This window comes from Neltuma alba, unplaced genomic scaffold (genome assembly GCF_004799145.2).
Source record: "Neltuma alba isolate B1F8T4 unplaced genomic scaffold, ASM479914v2 tig00010398_pilon, whole genome shotgun sequence".
Lineage (NCBI taxonomy): Eukaryota > Viridiplantae > Streptophyta > Magnoliopsida > Fabales > Fabaceae > Neltuma > Neltuma alba.
The window spans coordinates 47,127-73,205 of NW_021635301.1; the positions used below are offsets into that span (position 1 = coordinate 47,127).

Genomic DNA, 26,079 nt, shown 5'->3' on the forward strand with positions numbered 1-26,079 from the left:
AGTTCTCCACACTGACAATGGCATTGAATATTTTAACCACTCCATGAGTACGTTTCTTTGAGAACGTGGCATCATTCATAAAAGTACATGTGCTCATACAACCCAACAAAATGGAATCGCTGAGAGAGAAAGAACAGACACATCCTAGAGGTTGCCTAAGCCCTCATGTTCACTTGTAACGTTCCAAAATACTATTGGGGAGATGCTGTTCTCACTGCCACACACCCTATAAACAAAATGCCAAGTCGTGTATTGTCCTTTGAGACACCTCTCAAGAAACTCAAAAGTACCTATCCTACCTCCCATATTGAGACTAAACTTCCTGTCTGCATTTTTGGATGCACAACATTTGTCCACCTACATCAAAGGTCCAAACTTGAACCACGTGCTGTCGAATGTATCTTTGTGGGTTACTCACCAACTCAAAAGGGCTATAAATGCTATGACCTTGTCTCTAAACAAATATTTGTAAGCCTTGACGTTAGTTTTCTTGAAGATGCACTGTTCTATCCCAAGCCTTCACTTCAAGGTGAACCGCTCCAAACACACCACCCGTCAAACTGAACCACTTGAACTCACTTCTGTCACTCTTGATCCTCCATCACCAGTGCCTAATTCCTCTTCACTTTCTCTTGCCCCTTCTCTTATGCTAGAGGAAATTTGAAAACAGGGGAAGAAGCAGAACGACCACAAAAGGGAGAATTATCCACCTAATCACGAAGGAAGAAACTAGAGAATAATAAGCAACTAATACCCGAGGCACCAAGAGAGTCAGAACCAAGGGTAGTTCCTGAACTTGGAGTAAGAGAAGAACTGGAACGTATCACCCCAGATGTGGGGCCCTTAGAGGAACAAGATGTTTTAGTAAGTGAATCCTCTAATCTTGACCTTCCTATTGCTCTTAGGAAGCAACCTCATTCATGTACTCAGCATCCTATAAAAAGATTTGTCTTATAAAGCTCTTGCTCTGAGATTTCGTGCTTTCACTACTAATCTTGACAGGATAAAAATTCCTAACAACATTCATGAAGCCCTTGAAACACCAGAATGGAGGAAGGCTGTTATGGAAGAAATGAGAGCTCTTGAAAAAAAACAATATATGGGAAGTTGTTGATTTGCCACGAGGAAAGAAACCTGTGGGATGCAAATGGGTCTTTACACCAAAGTACAAGGCCGATAGTTCCTTGAACAAATACAAGGCATGATTAGTGGCTAAAGGGTTTACCCAATCCTACAGCATAGATTACACTGAGACATTTGCTCCTGTGGCAAAGCTTAATACAGTCAAAGTTCTATTATCATTAGCTGCAAACCTTGGCTAGCCGCTTCATCAGTTGGATGTCAAGATCGCGTTCCTTAATGGTGACTTGGAAGTTTTCATGACCCTACCTCCAGGTTTTGAAAACAAGGGAAGAAGTAGCAAAGTGTGCAAGTTAAAGAAATCTCTCTATGGGCCGAAACAATCTCCCAGAACATGGTTCGATCAATTCTCAAAAGTGCTAAAAAAGGAGCGGTATGTGCAGGGCCAGTCTGATCACACACTCTTTGTTAAACATAATGGAGAAAAAAGGGCCATTCTGATTGTCTATATTGATGATATGATCTTAAATGGAGATGACATTGAGGAAATTGAAAAACTGAAGAGAATCTTAGCATCTGAATTTGAAGTAAAAGATGAGGGCCAAATGCGTTATTTTCTTGGCATGGAAGTCCCCAAGTCAAGGAAAGGAATATGCATCTCAAAAAGAAAATATATTCTTGATCTCTTGACAAAAACAGGAATCCTTAAATGTAAACGTATTGACACTCCCATTGCAGTACAAAAGAAGAAGAAGAAGGAAGAAAAAGGCAATGTTGGTGATGATAAAGAAGAAGAGGAGGAGCAGGAGGAGGAAGAAGAAGAAGGACCCCTCATTGACAAGGAAAGATATCAAAGTTTGGCGGGAAACTCATCTACCTGTCACATACAAGACCAGATATTGCCTTTGCAGTGAGTTTTGTGAGCCAACATATGCACTCACCAAAAGAAACTCATCTGCAAGCTGTATACAGAATTTTGAAGTACTTAAAGGGTACCCTAGGAAAAGGCTTATTCTTCAAAAGGGTAGAACGACCAAGTATAGAGATATATACTGATGCTACTTACGGGGATGGCTTTGAAGATAGAAGATCCACATCTGGGTATTTCACCTTTGTATGGGATAACCTAGTAACATGAAGGAGCAAGAAACACAATGTGGTGTCAAAGTGCCGCAGAAGCTGAACTCAGAGCGATAGCACATGGGATTTGTAAGGGCTTGTGTTGCAAAAGCTCCTCAATGATCTACAAATTGAGGTGGAATTACCTATCAAGCTCTATTCTGACAACAAGGCCGCCATCAGCATGTCCCATAATCCAGTCCAACGTGATAAAACCAAACATGTTGAAATAGACAGGCACTTCATCAAGGAAAAGATTGGAAATGGAGTGGTGTGCTTGACCTATGTTCCGTCAAAGAAGCAAGTCGCAGATGTCCTTACCAAGGGACTTCCAAGAGACAGTTTTAATGAACGCGTAAGCAAGTTGGACATGATTAACATCTATGATCCAACTTGAGGGGGAGCGTGGAAATATTCTGCCATTAATTGTACAGATTTTATTCTGTCATTGATTAGCTCTTTATTAGGCTTTATTAGCTTTTATAAGATATTATTATTCTGTCTCTCTAGGTGTATATATTCAGATGTAATGTACCATTCAAAATGAGTAATAGAATTATATTTCCCATAAGATTCAAATCATCAACAAAACAGCTCTATTCCTACACCTACATCTCGGTCAAAACCCAATCCTACACCTAAAGTAACCCTAGACATTGAAACAGAAGCAGAAATGGAGATGCTGGAAACAAGACAATGAAAACACTAGAACAGCTTGAGCAGATGGTGAACATCCTCCAGAAGTGCCAGAAGGGCCCTCTAGTGCTGAGCAACATCAATCCTCACCTCCTACTCTTGATCCTGATAACCTTGGAGGCCAACTGCCTTGACAAAAAGGGAATGAGTCACACTCAAAATCCTATCAGTCATTTTGTCTCTTATGATAAAATATCATCTTCCATGCAAGGTTTTGTTGCTAGATTAAATGAAAAACAATTGCCAAATAGTTTTGAAGAGGCAGCCCGTGACTCAGACTAGAAGAAAGGAAATGAAGAGGAACTTGGAGCCTTGCACAAGAATGAAATATGACAAGTTACCTAGTTACTAGATGGGAAGAAGACAGATTGAACCAAGTTAGTATAGTGTTTTCCCCTGCATTTTTAATACACTTAGCTAGATTCTTGAGCGGTATTACATATTTTATAGCCTTTGGTAGACTAAGAGTAGTTGCACTGTTTTAAAGTTAAGATTGCATGTTTTACATCTTACTATCATTGATCTTGGTTTACCTTGATTCCATGAACCTTTTGACACTGCACAATGCTATTTTAATCTTGTAAGTACCTTGGAATATGAAGGGAGAAGTGCAAGACTCAAACTTAGGCCAGCAAAAACTTAAGATTCAAAATGTCTGTGTGGAGCCTCCTCTCTAGAATCGTCGCCGCGACGACAATGCGATTTCAAAACGCACAGTTTCAGATTTTGATGCAAAAATGGAACAAACCCACACCCAACATGACATGGAACTGGCTCTTCCTCAATTGGGTTATTAGGATTCGACCTAATACCACTAAGGAGACATTCATTCACCATCCATAGCCTCCATTCCATTTTTGTTTTCTGCACTTTTCCACCATCTTTTCCACCATCTTTTCCACGTCTAGAGATGGGTTTCATCATTACCAAGCATGGCTGAAGCTCTCAAGCTCTCTTGAGGATGGGTTGAAGGTGCTAAGGGCAATGGATCATCATTAGGGGAGTTCTTTCTTAGTTCCACTTGTGTATTTAGATTTTCTATACATGTATTTTGGTTACCTAGCTTCTAGATGTTCAGTTTCTATGTATGGTTGAGAATCTATTCATGTAAGTGAAGGTTCTATGATTCGATTGTGTGTTTGGATTGGTATTTGTATTAAATACTTTGGTTATGATTAATGTGATTTCAGTTTAAGCATTTCTAATAAGTTAACTCTTGTGGTGTTTTAATTCTTGTTTAGACTTGCTTTGAGATTGTGTTACTTGACTTCATGGGTTGAGCTTGTTGTGTGTGTTTTTCAGTGGCTGGTGCTTAATTGAACTCCACTTAACAAGACTCACTTAAAAAACCAATAGAAATAACCCAATCTAACCACACAAATATGATTAAGTGCCCTAACTTCTGTTATGGTTAGTTAAGATTCAGTGGCTTAATATTCAGTGTCTTTAGAAACCACACTAAGCCACTATATTGAATAATTGGATTTTGATTAATTATTTACATAGGCTAGTTGTGAACTCTTTGGTGTGAAGATTTTTCATCAATTGGAGTTAGCTTAAAGAATTAGTCATGGAACTAAGTTTAATTGTACCCAGACCCCCAACGAATGAACCATTGCTTGACACTTGATTTCCTAACTCAAGAGAGCATCCATCTCATATTGCATTTCAAACCATTTTCTATTTTCCTAAATCCAAAAATGTTTTCATTACATTGCAAAGTTTTATTTTGTTCTCCAAAATAATTTTTTATCACTTCAATCTACCTTTTGTTGCATATAGTTACCCAGGGCGTTTAATAAATTGACTCCTTAGGTACGACCCTGGTGGCTACTTTACTGCAATATTTGGTTTATAAATATTATTGATTTTAACATCCCAAGGCATAAGGAAAAAGGTTAGATCAAAGATACAATGTAAATGGGCTTTCACAAAGAAGTATAACTCAGATAGAACAATTAATAAGTACAAGGCGAGATTGTTGGCAAAGGGTTATTACTCCTAAACATATGGAATTCATTACCAAGAAACGTTTGCCCTTGCAGCAAAATTAAATACCATCAGAATTCTTATTTCCTTAGCAGCCAATCTAGACTGGCCTCTTCAACAACTCAATGTGAAGAACACTTTTCTAAATGGTGATTTGGAAGAAGTGTATATAGAGGTGCCACAAGACCTAGCCAAGAGAAATACACCAAGAATGGCATGTAAACTCTTTTAAGTCACTCTATGGTTTGAAACAATCACCTAGAGCGTTGTTTGATCAATTCACCAAAACAGTAAAAAGAGTGAGGTTTATACAGTGCTGCCATGGGCCAAATATTGGTACAACACTACCTTTCACAGCTCTAATGGATTGACTCCCTTCAAAGCCTTTCATGGCAGGGATTTGCCCCTTTTGCTGAGATGGAAAGACTAGCCTTTAAGAGTCCAAGAAGTGGATTAGCAAATCCAGGAGAGAAATAAGATTCTGGATGAATTAAAAACTCAATTGGAACGTCCTCAAACCAGAATGTAGAGCCAAGCTTATTAGCATAGAACAGACGTGGAATTTTCTGTTGGTGAATCGACATATCTCAAGCTCAAACCATACAAGTTTCATACCTAGCAAGGAAAGTGAATGAAAAGCTGTTTCCGAAGTACTATGGCCCATATTTAGTTGCTGAGAGATTAGGAAAAGTTGCCTATAGACTTGAGCTGCCTGAATCAACAAGAATACACAACGCATTTCATGTTTCCCATCTCAAAAAAAGCTCTTAAACCATCAGTTGAGGTTCAACCTCTACCAAGGGATTAATTGAAGAAATAGAGCTTCAAGTTGAACCTAAAACAGTAAAAGAGGTGCGTAGGGCTGAGGATGGGACTGTTCAGCTTTTAATGAAGTCAAAGGCTACCCGAGCACGAGAACACATGGGAGGATGCTCCTACTATTCAGAATCAATTTCCCACATTCCACCTTTAGGACAAGAAAGGGGAAATGATGGATCCATTAAACGCTGGGGCCAGAAATACAAGAGAAGCGCCCATGGTGATGGATCTGGGCCTAATAAGAGGAGTTCATGGGGGTGGATCCGGCAAGGTAGCACACCAAATGAAAGGCAAAATGGGAGAACATGAAGGGCAACAAATTTCTGATAGCAGCAAGGTAGTGGGGTGGTTTATTTTGTCGTAACGTAGCTTTTGTGTAGGCATGGAATTGTCTTGGACGACTGTGGAGAGGTTCTAGTCTCTCAAAAACCAGTGTGTGTTGCTGTTATGTTCTTGATGTTGTTAAGATTCATATTGTACTCTCTTTAATTTGCCTAAGTAAAAAAAGTTACTCAGCATATTTTATTCTGGAATTTCACAACTATTTTGACATCTCTATCAGATTTATCACCGGGAGAAGTATTCTTGTGGTCTATGGCATGAAGCATCATATGGTATTCCGCAATAGTGGTTTTGAGGTGGTGATCTGCAATGACGAAGGGGAAGGACATTCAGCAATTTTGGAGGAAGGTAGGGTCTTAATGTGAAAGGACAAACTTGTCAATAAATTAAAAAATTGAGGGTGTAATAGTCTTAAAAACGTCACAGCTATGAAACTCATTTCAATTCCATAGGTCATAGAGTAGAACTAGGTTCAAGCCTTTTAGCTAGAACGGACTTGCATAGAGAAGGTTTCCAATGCACCACCAAACGAACAAAATTATTGGTTTCACTTCCCCTTCCATACTATTAAACAGGGCATTAGGAGTCATTGACTAGGCCATTGGAAATAAAGTGGAGAGCCAATAGCCTCAAGACTGAATTGACTGTAGTTAGTGAAGCAATGTAAATTTACAATCCTGCAAACTCTCGCCTAGTAGGCCTACAAGTGAACTAAAACCAAAAGAACATAAATGAAATAAAAATAAACTAAAACAACTAATTAAAAAAAAACAAAATTGTTGGGATTTAAGATCAGCAACAATAGAAAAACATGTAAGCCCATAAGTTTTCCCAGGTGAATGTACAAAACAAGATAATGGTCAACAAAAGGCCTCAAACTAGATTTGCAAGAATCCCCAAAAATGCGTAATATGTTGTTACTCCAATCTTACACATGGATTCCCCTAAACAGAACCATAGGCAACAGATATTATTGAGATTTGAAAGGAAATTTAGTTGCAACAGTACTTATTTAATTCAAGGAAGACGTGTTTGCTACCCACTTTTCTTTGACTTGCCTATATAAGATAAATGCAAACTAAATAGAATCCTTTCATATTTATCTTTATTTTTTAAACCAACAAAATGGTCCAAATATTCAGAATGGTGGCTCAAAAACTAAAGAACGGCACTTATTCTTTTTTCCACCCTCGGATTACCTCAGCAAGTAGGGCAACAACAACAGCTGAAATACAGGGTATCTCTTCAGCAAGTTGGAAGATAACACGGACAATCGTGAAGACTTGGAGATCTTTCAACTGAACCAGAAAAATAATGATAACTGTTTGAAACTCCGTAAAGGAACAGGACTTTATCAAAAACAACTATAAGAGACAGGAGAGAAGAGCAGTCATCTGAGTTTAACCTGAATGGGGATTGATGCAACCAGTGCCGCTTCAACAGCCAGAATAATGCTAGGATCACCTCCCCACCGGAAATCAATGTCCATAATGATTTGGCCTTTCTTAAGACTCTGAACACGAATACCTATAAGAATTAGGAATTTACACACAATTAGCTCATGAACTAAAGAAAAATTCAACAGAAAAGTGTGATCATGGGAAGGCGCAAAAGAAGGAGCAGGATATAAAACTGCATTTACATGAAATTTGGTAAATTGCTCTCCCTTGTCCTAAAAGATGCACCAGTTCGAAAAACCCTTCCCTTTCAGAACTATAAACTTAATGTTTAAACCAAGATGCCCCAAACAAAAATGTCCATTTCTTTTTGTTCAAAATATAACACTAAATAACATTTATTACACTTTTATTTCACTTCTATTTATTTTGGGCTGAAAAGTAGAAAGTTAATATTATAATATATTACATTCACAGAGAATAGTGAAAATAGTCATAGCTGTTGTTATTAATACATATATTTAACATAAACATTTCCCTTGAAATTAAATTAGGGTTGAAGTGTAAATTTGTCTCATAAGTTTTCACTAAGGAGCGTTCGACACTCAAAAGTTTTTCTGAATACAAATTTATCCTAAAAGTTTAAAATCGTAGCAATGTTGCCTCCCTACGATTAAAAAACTAATGTTGACCGTTAATATTTTAAATGATAGGAGGATAACATTGCTATGATTTCAAATTTCTGGTGCAAATTTACACCCAAAAAAGTTTTCAGGTGCCTATCGCTCCTAAATAAGAACTTCCGAAGAAAATTTGTGCCTTAACCCATTAAATTATTATCTGTAATTATCTATAAATTAATTAAAAACAAGACAACATTTATTATATTTTGTCAAAAAAAAAATTTCAATCTTTTCTAAGTTTATAAAATTAGCTATTTCATATTAGTAAAAAATGCAGATTGAATAGATTTTGGGATGTTTTACCAGACGAGTTTCATGTAAGGAATTTAAAAAGTTTTAAAGCACATTAAGATTCACCAATTATAAGAGCACCCACCAATTTTCCTCTTCAATATACAAAAGCTAATATTTGTATATATTGTTAATGTGAATGTACCTACAGCCATGCATACCATCTATGGCGCATATATTACACATTTTCCATTCCGCAGTATTATCCATGACCAAGCTTTATCTCAGAGTTGTGTCCATGCTTGCGATTCATAGGATACAGCCTTTATGAAGTTAATAAATACTCTGAATTGATTTATAGCACAAGTATTAAAGTTCTTATTATGGTAAAATGCATGGACAGGAAGCAGGAGTTCCTTCTCCCACCTCCACATAAAACTCTTACAAGGGGGAGAAAAAATGGCAACCCACCAAACAAAAACTAGAGCAATTATTGACAGTATGAACATACAAATTAAAAAAACACATGGCTAAGCAGAAGTCTAATCAGATTTTACTCGCAAGTCTCCACCCAAGAAGCCAATCTAGACTCCCAAATACCCCAGCAGAACAACAAAAACAATTTCAGGGAAGGCATGCATGATAACTAAAGAAACAACTATAACATCCCAAATTTTTATTTCAAAGGTTTAAGTAATATCATGAGGAGAATTATTAAGTAAATTAATGCTTACAGTTGACCAATATATTATACGAGGTCTAGAAACTAATAGAGTTTAGAACAATAATGGAATGTGATCGAAAGTTGAAGGGGGGAAGCAAAATAAACTGATTCTGATTATATTGAGGCATCAATTATTACTGGAATAAGGTCCAATTTTGCCATGGAAGTTTTTACTCAGGAGTTGTGGCTATTCAGAAGTTTTTTTTGGAGTAATGTCACCTCAAGAGTTACCAAACCATAGCAATGTCGCCCCACCCATTAGCAAAGTTAATTTTGACTGTTAGCTGACTCCATTGTGCTAAGGTGGCTCTAACAGTAGGATATCATGCCACATAATACTCCGCCTATTATGCCACATAAGCATTATCATCTTCCTTTCACTCTTTCACCCATAAAATCCCAACCCTACCCCCTGCTTCTAAAACCCTTCTTTCACCCCTTTATCTACTCCCTTCCCTCTCACACTTGATGCCTCCTTCTCCCTCCTCTCTCGCCTTGACCTTGCTGGCAACACCAACACCAATGATCTAAAAGGTTTCTCTCAAATCTACGACACGAATTATAGAGAAACATGTCCTCCAGTAGCTAAGCTCAATACAGCAAGAATCCCGTGATGTCTTTGGCAGCAAATCTAGACTGGCCTATCTACCAACTAGACATAAAGAAGGCATTCTTGAATAGAGATCTGAAAGAAGAAGTATATATGGTGCCACCTCCTAGGTTCGCAACCAGGAAACCAAAAATGGTATGCAAATTGAAGAAATCTATTTATGGGCTGAAACAGTCACTTGGTGAGTGGTTTGAACATTTCACACACGTCCTAAAGGTTGAAGGATATACTCGGGGACACAGTGACCACGCCTTATTTTTCAAACACCAAGGAGCTAAGAAAACCATCTTAAGCATATATGTGGATGATGTAGTTCTCACAGGAAATGACCTTGAAGAAATGGACAGAATAAAAATGGCAATGGCAAGGGAATTCCAAGTAAAAGATTTAGGGGAAATGAAGTACTTCCTCATAATGGAGGTAGTCCGATCCAAGAAAAGAATCTACATCTAGAGAAAATATGCACTTGCTCCTTAGAGAGACAGGAATGTTAGGCTATAAGCCCAGCTCCATGCCAATTCGTTTTGATCATATGACCAGTGGGTTATAGGCCCACCATGCTTCCGCTGCACCAGCTATATGTGATTTATGATTTCTATATGATCAAACTCGTGTTACAATATTTTATAAAAAGGGTTGAAATATGTTTTGTAGAATTTCCTGTAAAAGTGATTTGAGAACTATGATCTTCAACTATTTTAGAAGCTTCCTTGGAATGGATTTTTGGTAACCAAATCAAGAACTACTTTGCGAAAGGTTTTAAGTAAAGACCTATATAAATTAATTATTGCTGGTTGAACTTGATCTTTGAACTATACTTTATCGATTTCAGTTTGCGTGTATATTTCTGGAAAACCATTGGTTACTGATGTCTCTAGATGTCACCGTTACCATATTATCATTTTTTTTTTTTTCAAGTGAGATTTGAGTAGGGTTTCGGGGAAGTTGTAAGAGAGTGAGTCTAGTTGTAAGCTCACGTTGCCTTTCTCATATACATAAGCAATGCCATGAACAAGGAACTATTTAATATAAATTAGAATATTTTATATGACTTAATTACTTTGAACTATGGATTTAAAAAACCATTGGTTTTAGTGCATGAAAGAGATATTCAATGAAATGTGTATTGTTATTGGATGGAGCCCTCACTTACATGATTTCCTAATAGTGAATTATGATCAAGGGATTAAGCGTTGTCATTTGGGCTTGTGCATATAATATTAGGCTTTAAATGCCTGTAGCACAATTATTATGTCAAGGATCCCCACGTATCTACCTCTGCTATGGTTGTTATCAAATTGTGATAGTTTAGTCTATTAAAAGCTTCAAAAAAAATTGACGATTTCTAAATAACCATAGTGGACCTTCTACATGCAATTTTGTTCTTTTCTACCATGTTTAGTTTTGGAGATTATAAGTTTCATTCCTTTCTACTATGGCAACAAAATTCTTAAAAAAAAAAGGCAACCCTTTCACAATCAAACAGAAACGAAAGCAATCATTAGCAACTATCAGCATCAAAATTTGAAACCAGTTAGGTAAGCAAAAAAAAAAAAAAAAAAGGAATTGGAACATAATCAATAGAATCAATAGAATCTTAACATTGGAAAAACAATAGATTCATTCTCCCAGAAAGTTATTGTTAGGCAATAAAACAACAACATTGTTGAGCTAAATCTTGAACGCAAGCCTTTTTGTCCTTCAAAGATTAGTGCAGAAAATGGCAAAAAGGAAGAGAAATTAAAACCATAAAGTGACATTCAAAAATGCGGAAGACTTGGCGCTAAACATTTTATAAACTCTTTCATTTGTCCTATGCAATGAGCTCCCTCTCCTATTCAATCAATGATCTGTCTTCTCTTAATATACTCCCTCCACATTCAAATATAAGCCCCAAAAAAACAAAAAAGCTGTCTCACTTTGACCTTACTGTCTCAAATTATTTTTTAGACTAAAATGCCCTTCTGATTTCATTTAATAAAGATAAAGCCAACTAATCCCATCCTCTCGTTTAATTGAATTCACTCCATACAAATGCAGAACTCTCACATTCCTCCACACATAAACCGTGGTAAAGGGCAATTTAGGAAAATTGTCATAAATGCTTCTTGAAAATAATGGAGGGAGCATACATATATATATATATATATGGAGAAAAGGTACCTTCAATCTTTGGAGCAACATTTCCGAGAGACAGCTTGCTGAATTTCAATGAAGTAATTCCAGGAGGCCTGTATTCCTCAAGCAGTGGCTCAACAGATTCTTTGATCACCATGGATCCAGCCTAAAGGTAATGAAAACCCAGCAATATTAAGATTGCTCTGCTATTTCAGCAAAGCAGGCAAACACATGTGCCAATAGATTTCCAGGGCAACTTGAGGCAAAAAGGCAAATCTTAAAATAAGATGCAAAGCGCAGCTTGTATAGAACATACAATTAAAAAGCTGATGATTGAGCTCGCTTCTAATATTCAATTATCATATACAAACTTTGTCACAGTATAAAGCATGATATATAAATGACAATAGAGGTAGTCATGTCCAGTATAGGTAGTCAGATTTCAGCTTCCCATTGAAAGATCCCAATTTCAGCATCTCCCAAAATTCAAAAAATTTGATTCAATCTGATCAAAAACATTAATTCATAGTTTGATAAATTAAGAAAATAAAACAAGATCATAAGTCCTCCATAGAGGAGAACACAGAAAAAGCAAAGAAAAAGAAATATTTTAGCAAGCATCTTCCTAATCCCTAGCCACTACATGCTGGTAGCATTCCAGGGTCCCTTGTTCATAAAAGAAGGAAATGTGGGAACCAGGCAGAATAAGTCAATCAGGTGGCAGAAATGTAACAATAAAGCAAAACGACAGACTACTGTGGCAGTAGGACACTTGGACATATTAGAAATGTCATAACTAAGGATTATCCTAAATAACTGCAGATGTTAGTTATTGATAGTTATTGTTGTGTTTGCTGATATATGCGTTAAGTTAAACTTATACAGGATTGTCAGATTATTTGGTTGGTGTGAATGAAGTATTATTCAGATAACCTTGAGATCCTCCCTACTCTTAGGATTAGATGCATTGCACTTTTAGATAGAACGATATACCTACAAGATGTACCATGAACTATGTCAATTATATTGTCAGAACAATTGTCATTTTATATTACTATTAGCTACTGCTAGAGCCAGAGTCATCATTAAACACATGAAAGCTTTCCAGTCATAACACAAATGAGATGTTACAAGCAATATTCTCAAACATCATAGTCAATAAAAAATCCATTGTTCATTAGAGGTCATATATAATCAGCAAAATTCCATGCCCAACATCAGAAATGTGAGCATATCAAATTCTAACCAGAGCACAAAGTCTGGGCAAAAATCAACAAATGATACTCCACAGCGGGAAATTATTATTCAAGCATATAATGAGGCACAGTTATACTCACTTCTGCCACAGATGGCCACAGTTTGCTGAGCAGCTTGTTTAGCCATTTAACCTAAAAAAGCCCATGAAAAAGGTCATACACAAATAAAGAACTCTGCGTTGAAGCACAGAAACAAATAATAGGGTTTCTAGCATTCAACTTTGCAGGTGTGCCTAAGTAGCGTTATAACTCATGAGTCATAAATAAGGAGTGGCAATATAAACATTAACTTAGTGGGGGAATGTGGGTCAGCCGCCTAAGGCCCAGTAGCTAAGGCTTAACCTAATTCTCTAGGGTCACTTAGGCGCAAATCATGTATCGGTCAGATTAAGATAAAATCTGATCATTATCCCATATTCTCTCCATGATTTTAGGAATAATTTAGGAAGCAGAATCAGATCTACATTAATTAGGATTATCTGCATTAACTCAAACTATTCTCCCTTCTCCTATATATCACGTAAAGCTATTATTCAGTAACATACAGCATATTATTCAGAAATATTTCATGGTATTAGAGCTGTGATCAAACTCTACCCTAAATGGCATTCAAGCTTGCCCTCCTACAGCTGCACGTTTTTGCTGCTAATACCAAGGGGCACCATCCCTAATTCTACCCTCTCCAACCACTGATGCTTTTCCGGTTACCTATCGTCTAAATGGGAATAACTATTTACAATGGTCCCGCGATGCTTTGATGTTTGTTTGGGGTTGCAATAAGGAGAAATATCTCACTGAATCTCCACCAGCTTCCTCTAACTCTCAATTTGCTCCATGGCATGCAAAAAACAACCTAGTAATGGCATGGCTTGTTAACCCTATGACTGCTAATATAGGTGAAAACCATCTTCTCGCCACCACAGCCAAAGAAATCTAGGATTCAGCCAAAGCTACATACTTTGTCACTGAAAACACAGCAGCCTTGTTTCAAGTTAAGCGACACCCAACAAGAAGCAAAAGGGCAAACCTGACAACAAGGGAATGATGGTAGGTGGCACATCTACTGTAGACAATGCCTTTAGTTATGATGAGTTGATGTTATTGCGCATACTTTTGAACAAGGCACCTATCCTCTACTACTGACAGTGAGCCGTCTACCCCTTCTGTCACCCTTGCTCATACAAGTACTGTCTTAACTCATTTTTTTCACAGCATGACTACTACTAAAAATTTCTGGATTATAGATTCTGGCGCAACCCATCATATTACTGGCTTTAGGGAATTATATTCTGAATTCAGTGATTATTCCACCCACAACACCGTGAGAGTTGCTAATGCACAGTTTGCAAAGGTAAAAGGCTCTAGAATTGTTATTATTAACCCCAACATCATTTTGAAGGATGTCTTGTATGTCCCTGACATTGAATGCAGCTTGATGTCAATAAAACAGGTCACTGACCATCTTTGCTGCCTTGTTACATTTGATAATCATGGCTGTGTTTTTCAAGACTTGGCATCAAGAAAGAGGATTGGCGTTGCTAAGTTTTTCAAGACTTGTAGATCTGCTAACCAAACTCTATCAACGTGAAAGTTTGAAAGGCTTCACAAGCAAGTTGGGAAGGATGAACACCTCTTCGCCAACTGGAGAGGAAATGCCGAAAGATGAAGACTGATACGGCTCATAGAAAAAAAAAGAGGAAAAAATACTCAAGAACTATGATTAATATTCAAGAACCTCTCCCTTACGATAGGAAGGGTTTTACAATGTCAAAATGAGGCCTCAAACCAGTCACACATCTCTGGCTTTCGAGCAGCCAGTGCACTCCCTCTCTCTCAAAAAAAACAAATAAGCCATAGTCGTCCAAAAACAGGGACAACATGTCTCTAAGTATTACAAGAGTGCATTACATAGTTCGCCAAAATAGTCTAAAAGAACAGCTAACAGCAACTCTAAACTTTCGTCAAAACAGTAACAACTCCTAGGTCAACTTTCTGAATCAACAAAAGGCATCTTACTACTTTCATGTGTCTCCTTAGGCTTCCTTTTGTATGTGTGAGTAGCGAAAGTAAACACATCATTACCTGCCCCTAAAAGTTTCACCTTGTCCTCAGGGGAAAGGCGGGGAATTGTTTGTGAAGCATATCAACAGCTTCCTATGAATTCTCGAACTCGTGCATATCCTTCCACTTTACCAACGCCTCTACTTGCCTATTGAGTAACTTGCGAACTTTGCGGATGTCTTCAGGTTGTACCTACAGTTCTAACTCTGCAGAGATGGCAGCAGGGATTGTGGCTGTCACAACAAAAGCAGGGACTGATTTCTTGAGCTTGGAGACATGAAAAACAGGGTGAATGCAAGTGGAGGGGGGAAGTTCCAGCCAGTAAGCTCCTAGACCCACCTTCTCAATGATCTTAAAGGGGCCACAATAACGTGGACTGAGCTTTTCATTGATCCTTCTGGCTAATGTGCGCAACCGATAAGGTTGGATCTTAACATAAACCTTATCTCCCACTTCAAATTGAATGTCCCTTCAATGCTTGTCTACATATTCCTCCATCTTTTGTTGGGCTCAGGCTAAGTTTTCTCTCAAAAGAGAAATGACAGCATTCCGAGCAGCAAGCTGTTTGTTCACTTCTTCAATAGCGGAAAGTTCACTTTGTAATTTGAGAAAGATAGGAGGATCTCTCCCATAGACAGCTTTGAACAGAGTCATGTTGGCAGCACTATGATGAGAGGTATTATAGCAATATTCAGCCCAGGATGACCACTGAGCCCAGTGACTAGGCTTGTCACTAGTGAAGCAGCGTAAATAAGTTTCCAAGCCCCTATTCATGACTTCCGTTTGGCCATCGAATTCCAGATGATAAGTGGAGCTAAGGCATAGTTGGGTACCAACCTGTTTGAACAGCTCCTTCCAAAATTGGCTAATAAAGACCTTGTCCCTATCCTAAACAATGGTCTTAGGGAAACCATGTAGCCTTACAACCTCATGCACAAATACTTCAGCAACATCCTTGGCCGTAAATGGGTGAGACAGCAGTGGAAAATGTGCGTATTTGGTAAATCTGTCAACAACCACTAGTATGGTGTCATACCGCTTGGATTTAGGAAGCCCGGTGATGAAATCCATGCTTATATCTTCCCATATTTGTTGAGGAATAGGCAAAGGCTGAAGTAACCCAGCCGAATAAAGAGCTTGATATTTGTTCCTCTGGCATATATCGCATTGCGCCACGTACTTTGCATTATGCTCTTCATTCCCTCCCAATATACCACATTGGCTAAGCGTTTATAAGTGCGCAAGTAGCCAGCATGCCCACCTATGGGTGAGTCATGATATTCTTTAAGCAGTAATGGTATTCGCGATGAAATTCTAGGCAAAACCAGTCACCCTTTGTAGAGCAAACACCCCTTTTCTATACTGTGCCCTTTTATATAGGCAGGTTTGATCAGTATCTGCTGTATAATTTGACTGAGTTTCGGGTCAAATTGAACTTCCCTTTCCCAATCTTCAATTTCATCGTGCTGCCACGATGAGAATCCCTTTAACTCCATCACTTCCTCCTACCTAGACAGGGCATCAGCTGCACGGTTCTCTTTCCCAAGTTTATAAGTGATCTCAAACTTGAACCCCATTAATTTGGAGACCCACTTCTGTTGGTTTTCATCTACTATTCGCTGGTCCAATAGATACTTCAACACTTTCTGATCCGTCCTAATGACGAACTTCTGCCCCCATAAATAATGCCGCCATTTTTTAACTGTCATAACTATGGCCATGAGCTCTCTTTCATATACTGAACCTTGCTGAGTTGGATTAGAGAGTTTTTGGCTGAAGTAAGCCACCAGTCTACCACATTGCATTAAAACAACACCCACACCAATCCTAGAAGCATCGGTTTCCAACTCAAACGGAAGAAAAAAAATCCAGCATAACCAGCACCGAAAGCGTAGTCATGGCTGTTTTGAGCTGTTCAAATGCCTTTTCTACATCCGCGGTCCATTTAAAGGCATCCTTCTTTAGCAAATCAGTGAGTGGACTTGCTATTTTGCTATAGTCTTTAACAAATCGATGATAGTATCCAGTAAACCCTAGGAAACCCCTCAAAGATTTCACATGCTTAGGCTTAGGCCATTGCAACATGCTTTCTATTTTTGCTGAATCTGCCTGAACTCCCTCTTGGGAGATGATGTGACCGAGATACTCAATTCTGGGTTGAGCAAAACTGCACTTCTTCAAATTAATAACCAACTGGTTCTCTTTCAAACAAGTTAGCACAATGCTCAAGTGCTTCAAATGAGAGGTTAGGTCACTGCTATCTATAAGTATATCATCAAAAAACACAAGCACAAATTTATGCAAGTATTGGCGGAATACCTATTTCATAAGTAACTGAAAGGTAGACGGGGCATTAGTCAGTCCAAATGGCATGACTTTGAATTCATAATGGCCCTCATGGGTTCGAAAAGCTGTCTTGTACTCATCTCTGACTTTAATTCTGATTTGATGGTATCCTGATTTAAGGTCTAACTTGGAGAAGACAGTGGCCCCTTTCAACTCATCAAGCAGCTCATCTATGGTAGGAATGGGAAATTTATCTGGTACAGTGATTCGGTTTAGGGCCCGATAATCAACACAGAACCTCCAACTTCCATCCTTCTTCTTAACCAACAACACTAGGCTGGAATAAGGGCTGTTACTTGGTTGAATAATTCCACTTTGCAACATTTCCTGTACCACTTTCTCTATTTCGTTCTTCTGTAGGTGAGGGTACCGGTAAGGTCGAATGTTTGGTGGTTGCTCTCCTGGTTTGGTCACAATAGCATGGTCATGTGATCGATGGGGTGGTAGTCCGTCAAGAGCACGTCAGACCTCTGGGTGCTCATCTAGTAACTTTTGGATTGCCAGCATTAAACCAACAACTTCACTTCCCTCATTGACCAAGCCATTCCGTTGGTAAGTACCCAAGCTACTCTGAGATCTTTGGTCAAGTCCCTGAAGAAATAGACATGTTCTAGTTTCTTACCAATTTTCATGGTCAACTGACTCCAATTCACCTTAACTTCTCCCAATGATTTGAGCCATTCCATACCCAACATAGCATCTACTCCACTTAGAGGGAAAGGGTAGAGAGTTTGAATGATATCTATACTCGGCTATCTCGTCCGATGGCAAATCCAAATGGCGTTGCAATTCCTCTGACACAAAGTTGTGTGTCGCACCACGATCAATGAGAAGCACGACTGCCCACACTTTAATCTCTCCGCGAACCTTCATCATGTGCGTGTCTCTGAAGCCTGCGATGGAGTTCAAGGACAATTCCATTTGAATCGGGTGCTCATTGCCCTCCAATATGTCATCTCCTTCTCGGTCCCTCTCTCCCTCGTTGGCTTCCCTCTCATCTTCCCTCTCCAGAATCATGACTTGCAGGTTTTTGTTCTTATAGACGTGGTTAGGGCTGTACTTATCTGCACACTTGAAACATAAGCCTTGCTCTCTTCGTTGATTAAGCTCAATATCTGGTAATCTGTGTGAACGCCATCCTTGCTTGGCCGAAAACCCAGTTGACGATGAACTCCCCACCTTTGAGTCCGCTACCTTGAAATCAGTCCTCATGTTTGTGTTTGCGAATCCCCTTTGTTGATGGGCTTACACTTACAATTGTAGAAGCATAGTTTCGGTGAGGCTCAAGTGTCTGGGTAGTTCTGTGATATAGAGACTGGGCCGAATCCACCTTAGGCCCACTAGCGAAACGCTGCGTCTTGGCTGCCCTAGTCTCCCTTGCTCATTTGATAGCCTGGTTCTTCTCCTCAATGTGCATGGCTGTAAGCATAATTTCCGGGGCATACCCGTGGTGGTTCAAAGCAAGGTGGAGCCCCTTCTGACTCTAGTAGGGTGGTGTGTTATTACTGCAAAGAACCGAGGCATACAAAACGCACTTGTCGTAAACTTCAGAATAAACAACAACGCAATAACTTTGCCCACATGGCTACACATGCCAGTGACACAGTCACGATTTCTGCCGCTGAGATGCCTAGTTGAAATCTGCTACGCCACCTGTGAGTGCCGCTGCTACAACAAGTAATAATGCTACTGCCTTTGTTTCTTCTTCCTCAAAGTGGATCATAGATTCCGGGGCTACTGATCATATGACAGGTAACCGTCATCTCTTCTCCTCTTATAATTCTTTTGCCAATCCGTCAAGTGTTTCTATCACTGATGGTTCTCAGTCTCAAGTCCTTGGTTCTGGCACAGTTAATCCCACACCTTCTATCCGTTTGTCATCTGTGCTGAATGTCCCTAAACTTAAACTCCCAGTAAACTTACCCGTCAACTAAACTGTTGGGTCTCACTTTTTCCTGCTCATTGCTTGATACAGGATCTTTTGTCGAAGCGGATTATTCGTAGGGGTTATGAATCTGGCGGGCACTATATCCTGGATGACCGGGTGTCTCATGTGATGGCTTGCACTAGCAGTCATTCTCCCTTTGAAGTTTATTATCGATTGGGTCGTTTGTCTTTATCTTCCCTTAAGAGAGTTTATCCTCAATTTCAGCATTTGTTGTCTTTAGATTGCGAGTCATGTCAGTTTGCCAAACATCATCATCTTCCCTTAATGTCTCGTGTCAATAAACGGGTTTCATCCCCTTTTGAGTTAGTTCATTCTGATGTTTGGGGTCCTTATCCTATAGAGTCCAAAGCAGGTTTTAAATACTTTATTACATTTGTTGATGATTATTCCCGAACAACTTGGTTATATTTAATGAAACATCGTTCTGAATTGTTTTCCCATTTTTGTCCCTTTTGTGCTGAGATTAAAACTCAGTTTAATGTTCCTATTCGCACCTTACGAAGTGATAATGCTAAAGAATATCTCTCTACTTCGTTCTAATCTTACATGCTTCAAAATGGTATACTTCATCAGTCATCTTGTGTTGATACACCAGCTCAAAATGGTGTTGTAGAAAGAAAAAATCGCCACCTACTTGAAGTAACATGTGCACTTTTGTTTCAAATGAAGGTTCCCAAACCATTTTGGGCTGACGCGGTCTCTACTGCGTGCTTTCTTATTAATCGGATGCCTTCCTCTGTTCTTGATGGTAACTCTCCTTATACTACCCTCTTTCCTCCTAAGCCTTTGTCCCTATTGATCCTAAAATATTTGGGTGTGTCTGTTTTGTGCGGGATGTACGTCCATCTATTTCGAAGTTAAACCCCAAGTCTCTTAAATGTGTCTTCCTTGGATATTCCCGGGTCCAAAAAGGTTATTGCTGTTTTTCACCTACTCTTAATCGTTACTTAATATCTGCAGATGTCACCTTTCAGGAGTCCACACCATATTTCTCTTGTTCTTCCACACTTGCTCCACCTACGGAGGAGGATGACATTCTAATACACTCTGTCACTTCATCATCACCGTCGTCTCAAGCACCTGCTCACGCACCCGTTCAGCCACTTGATCGTGTTTATACACGACAGTTAAAGGAGATCACTATCGCCATGCCAGCTTCTATTCCTCCCTTATCCGCTTTGCCATTGGATCCTGAGTTGAGCAACACTGAACCTAGCTCTGACCCTAACCTTGAGACACCTCCTGTTCCAGACCTGGATGCCTCTCTTGATTTACCCATTGCCCTTCGCAAAGGTAAACATACCTGTGCCCATCCTATTTCCTCTTTTGTTTCCTATGACCACTTGTCTCCTGTGTCCAGTTCCTTTGTTGCTTCACTAGATACTATCTCTATGCCCAAAACTACTCGGGAAGCCTTGGCCCACTCGGGTTGGCGTGCTGCTATGGAAGAGGAGATGGCGGCCCTTGACCGGGCTGGTACATGGACCCTGGTAGATTTACCGGTAGGCAAAAAGGCCATTGCATATAAATAGGTGTTAACCTCGAAAACTAAGGCTGACGACCCACTTGACCGCCTTAAGGCTCGCCTTGTGGCTAAAGGTTATGCACAAACCTATGGTATTGACTATTTCAAAACCTTTTCTCCTGTTGCTAAGCTCTCATCTGTTCGTCTATTCATCTCTCTGGCTGCTACTTATGATTGGGATCTGCATCAATTAGACATTAAAAATGCCTTCTTGCATGGTGATTTCCATGAAGAAGTCTATATGGAGCAACCACCTGATTTTGTTGCTCAGGGAGAGCGTGGGAAAGTATGTCGCCTTAAGAGGTCCTTGTATGGTTTGAAGCAAAGTCCTCGTGCATGGTTTGACCGGTTCAGTACTATTGTACAGAAATTTGGCATGAGCCAAAGCAAGTGCGATCATTTTGTATTTTATCAAAGAACATTAGCTGGCATGATTCTCTTGGTGGTGTATGTAGATGACATTGTGATTACAGGCAGTAATAGTTCAAGCATCTCATCCCTCAAGTCCTTTCTTAATTCCCACTTTTAGATGAAGGATCTAGGCTCTATGACATACTTTCTAGGTATTGAAGTTATGAGAAGCAAGAAAGGCATATTACTGACACAGCGCAAATATGTTCTTGATCTACTGAAGGAAACTGGAAAGTTGGGAGCAGCGCCGACTAATTTTCCTATGGTTCACAACCCACTCCTTGATGCTGATGGGAGCATACCGCTTGATGACTCTCTTGATGATGAGAAACGGATGTTTGAGGCTCAAAAAAACAAACCATTTGAGAATCCTGAGAGGTACAGGAGAATGATTGGCAAGGTAAACTATCTCACTGTAACTCGTCCAAATATTACTTATTCAGTCAGTGTACTAAGCCAGTTCATGGCATCCCCAACTGTCAGATAGTGGGAAGCCCTGGAGCACATGTTGCATTATTTGAAGGGATGTCCAGGTCGCGGGATATTGTACAAAAATCATGGTCATACAAACATTGAGTGCTTCTGTGATGCAGATCATGGTGGATCGAAGGCCACGAGACAATCTACTACAAGATACTGTGTCTTTGTGGACAGGAATTTGGTATCCTGGAAAAGCAAGAAACAAAACGTGGTATCCCGATCGAGCGTAGAGGCAGAATACCAGGCTATGGCACAGTCTGTATGTGAGATAGTCTGGATATATCAGTTACTGAAAGAAATTGGTCTCAAAACCACTTTGCCAGCGAAGTTGTGGTGTAACAATAAGGCTGCCCAACATATAGCCTCTAATTCTGTGTTCCATGAACGTACCAAACATATTGAGATCGATTGTCACTTTATCCGAGACAAGCTTAAAGAAAACTTCATCTCTACTGGATATGTGCACTCTAGTGATCAATTAGGTAATCTTTTGACCAAAGCTCTGAATGGGACTTGTATTGACTACCTGTGTGACAAGTTGGGCATGATTAACATCTATGCTCCAACTTGAGGGGGAGTGTAGAGAAATGATATTATGTAAATATTATGTAATTATGATTAGGGTTTGATATGATATGATATTATCATAATGAGCCATTAATGCAAAGGCTCCTCTCACTTGTATATATATGTGCATATTCTGATCAATGAAATACAAGGAATTATTTTCCATATCATTCTATAATCTACAAATATAAATAAGGACAATACCAGATGATTCACCATTCAAATCCATCACACTCCATGAATGAAATAGTAACTTCAAAAAAGTGGGAAGTATGTCAACATCCCCCTTTGCATTCAATTCCCAAAAGATGGAGCAAGAATTCTCTCAACCCCATCAAACTCTTCAATACTCTCAAACAAGCTCATATGCTCAACAAAGTTAATCGATCCTAACCAAATGTCAATAAATATTTGACAGTATACCCATTTATCATCCTCATTCCTAAAGCACTAACGGTTTAGAGAAAATAAAGGGAAGGAAAATCTAATAAGAAAGGGGGGGCAAGTATCTTGCTTAACTCCTCCTCACTAGTCAAAAACTTACGAGAATCTCTAAAGGAATTGAGCAAATATATTAGTCATGACTAACTAGCTTCAGGGAGGTTGGTCTGCTTATAAACGGAGACTGCATTAAAGTAATTAAATAAAATCTAGAAATAATCTCTAAAATCTACAGGATCCTGGCCACAACAATATGGATTCTTAGTTGATTCCTAATATCTCTTATCAAATATTTAAATATTTGATTCAAGATAAACAAGGGTAAAAAAATTTAAATATTCAAGATAAATTAAACAATTAAAAAAAAGACTGATTAAATAAACTCATTAATTTTCTATTGTTTCCTTTTCCTAATATAAGTCTGAATTGGCATCTCTTATCACCTTGGAACTATAGGGACATGATATTTATCACCTCATTTGAAAGCTAAACTATTAGAAGGAAATTCCCACCTGTTCATACACAGGAAAAGATATCCACTCAGGAGAATTATCACCGCAGATTTTTCTTATATCATCTCTGTCAAGGGATCCGAGGAGTTTGATATCAACTGCCTGTGCAAAAGAATAAATACCAGCCGTTAAAACAAGAGAATTTGTTTTTCAACAGATTGAAAAAATCTAAAATGTAAACTAATTCAAGAAGCTCGATAAGATATCCTCGTCAATGCCATTATATTCATCATCATACAAATCCTTCTAAATCATGTTGCCTCAATTAATGCATGTGATTAAATCAGTATGGAATCTGGATAACAGGATTCAGACTTAATTAAAGTCCAAGAGAAATCAGGTTACTTTGGGATAAAAGCGAACGGCTGATAATATGAACAAACACAATGTTGATTCGATGGCAAGTCATCCTACAGAGAACAACTGCACTCGACATTGTTCCCCTAGCAAAGATTGACGGTTTAAAATTTTCTCAGTCATACTATATTCATGTAACAGACCACTGTACAGTTTTGAAAGGGTTACTAGCCATCACACACTCATAATCTATAAAACCATGAAAAATGATCACTTCAAAACCAGAAACACCTTTTGGTTTACGAAGTAAGACCAACAACCAAGGTTGCTGACAATCCAAAAGTTTTCTTCAGGTTACCTTAATGGAGGACCAAAAATAGATAAAGGAACCATGAGACAGTGTTTGTAGGCGACTCTGTATGAGAATACGATACACGTACACATGCATGCATTTTTATGATATTGTCAGATAAATAATATATTGTATTTGGAGTTCATGAAAATTTGTATACAGCTTGCAAGCTAAATGTTCAACCTTCTCTCCTTCTTTGCTTCTCCTCATAAGTGCAGGTTATATATTTCTTAATGGGCACTACAATTCAGAACTGCTTAGCATTTTTCCTCTGCCTTCCCTATCACTTTCCCCTTCTTTAACCCATAGGAAGCCTTCGTTTCAACTATATTCCATTGTCCTATACCCCGCAAACCATAAATCAAGCAACCTAGAATGACTTAAATTTATCACACCAGAATATCTCAGCAAGAACATTATATACAATTTGCAAGCATCCAGTAACTTATAGTCCTTGATCCTGAGTGTTAAGACTTTCTCAATCAAGCTCAAGCAATGCTAGGCATCAACCAAATTAAGGTCTTTTGATCAATCCTACTTCGTTTTGGTCAATTTTCAAGTCATTTAGCACGGAGAAACCAAACAATGGAAATCTAAATGTAAATGTGTGCAGTATGCAGTTAAATAAAATTGAGGAGCATCAATGCTTAGAAATATGAGTTGTTATGCTCCATAACCTCAATGTTACCTATTGTAGAGTCTTCTCTAAAGACCACTCAACCTTTAAACGTGATCACTCAAGAAAGAATAGTTTTGATTAAACATGTTGGATGCAACTTTTCTTATCCAAAAATGAGGAAGATTGATTTCAACAGGAAAAATTTATTTAGTTGACCAACAACTTTCTCATCAGTCTCATTTGAGCTATTGTAAGTAGCTACATAGAAAAACTCCATGACATTATTTCTGGAATTAACCAGTGAAGCTAAGTATTATCTAGTAAAAGGATTACAATTGAAATGATAATGCCCATGGTCAAGTGCACAATTACACTTCCGTTACTAAAACTTTTCACTGAGTTATTGACATAAAAATAGTGTAGGGTGTAGCGAAGAGTTTCTTAGAGGCTTAAAACCAAGGACTGGATTTCCCACAACAGCGACCTTCCCTGAAAAGAAGAAAGTTGGTAACCGTAATTCAGCTGAAAATAAGTTCCAAGGAACCAATTCAGATAGATGTATTGCTTGCCGTTATACCCCATTGGCATGTAAGCTTCAACCTCGCTCTGTAAAGGTTAGTGCCCACCCCTTTAATTAATTCAAAAAAAGAAAAAATAGATGTATTGCTCTGTGATGAGGGGGCTTCTGCATTTTACCCAGGAACAGCAATTTTCTTTATTTGACACAGCATCGTCTCAAACTGTTTAGCAAATCCAATTGCCGAATGAATGCATATTATATATCAATTCATTCACTCATTTAACACTGTCCAGCATATATCTCACGCAAAAAGTGTTTTAGCAGGAAAAAGAGTAAAATAGTCTATTAAAAATTCGCGTACGATGGAAACGGGAACAACTCATCATACCTTCGCAATCCGCTTAGCGCTTCGGTACTTCATCACATGTTGCCATCCATACATCAAAGCGATGCCGAGTGCTATCCCGAAAAAGAGCCCAGATATCAAACCCATTTCCCCAGACTTCAAGCACCGCTTCCCCTTCAAAACGAATATTCAACAAAATTTCAAAGAGCGAACCAAAGAATTTACGAGAAAATTCAAAGTCGCAAAAACAGAAAATAACGAATTCAGGACAAAAGCTTGCAGAATCACAAACGAATCAGGCCCAATGAGAAACTCACAGCGAAGTCAATAAAGAAATCAGGAAGTCTAGGGAAGTCAAATGAAAGACTTTACAAAGACCAACGAGGGAAAATAAAAGAAGCCCAATTCTGAATCTCCGTAAATTGTGGGGTTGTGCTTGCTCTCATAGGTGTGAGAACGTATAATCTTTCCCGGTCATAACGTCACTTTCAGCCTCATCGGTTCTTCCGTTTCCCCTTCCTCCACAAGATTGGAAACATAACATTAATGCCTTGTAGGGAGTCCCTCATCCCTCCGCCTTAAATTTCTTA

At 38.7% G+C, this 26,079-nt stretch overlaps 1 protein-coding gene across 3 annotated transcripts in view; it reads right to left on the reverse strand.

Moving 5' to 3' along the window:
• The window catches only part of LOC114756409 (synaptotagmin-5), a 42,025-nt gene extending 15,990 nt beyond the window's left edge, over positions 1-26,035 (reverse strand). Inside the window, exons 1-7 of one of the 3 annotated variants that reach the window (XM_028945347.1) lie at positions 25,862-26,035; positions 25,532-25,663; positions 23,356-23,457; positions 13,146-13,196; positions 11,854-11,974; positions 7,451-7,572; positions 7,245-7,343 (exon numbers count right to left, since the gene is read on the reverse strand). In XM_028945347.1, coding sequence (XP_028801180.1) covers positions 7,245-7,343; positions 7,451-7,572; positions 11,854-11,974; positions 13,146-13,196; positions 23,356-23,457; positions 25,532-25,636 — 600 coding nt within the window. In that variant the 5' untranslated portion in view covers positions 25,637-25,663; positions 25,862-26,035. Of the gene's footprint in view, positions 1-7,244; positions 7,344-7,450; positions 7,573-11,853; positions 11,975-13,145; positions 13,197-23,355; positions 23,458-25,531; positions 25,683-25,806 lie in introns of those variants that run through there. The other 2 variants (XM_028945345.1, XM_028945346.1) reach the window with 2 other exon arrangements.
• Positions 26,036-26,079: the final 44 nt, after the last annotated feature.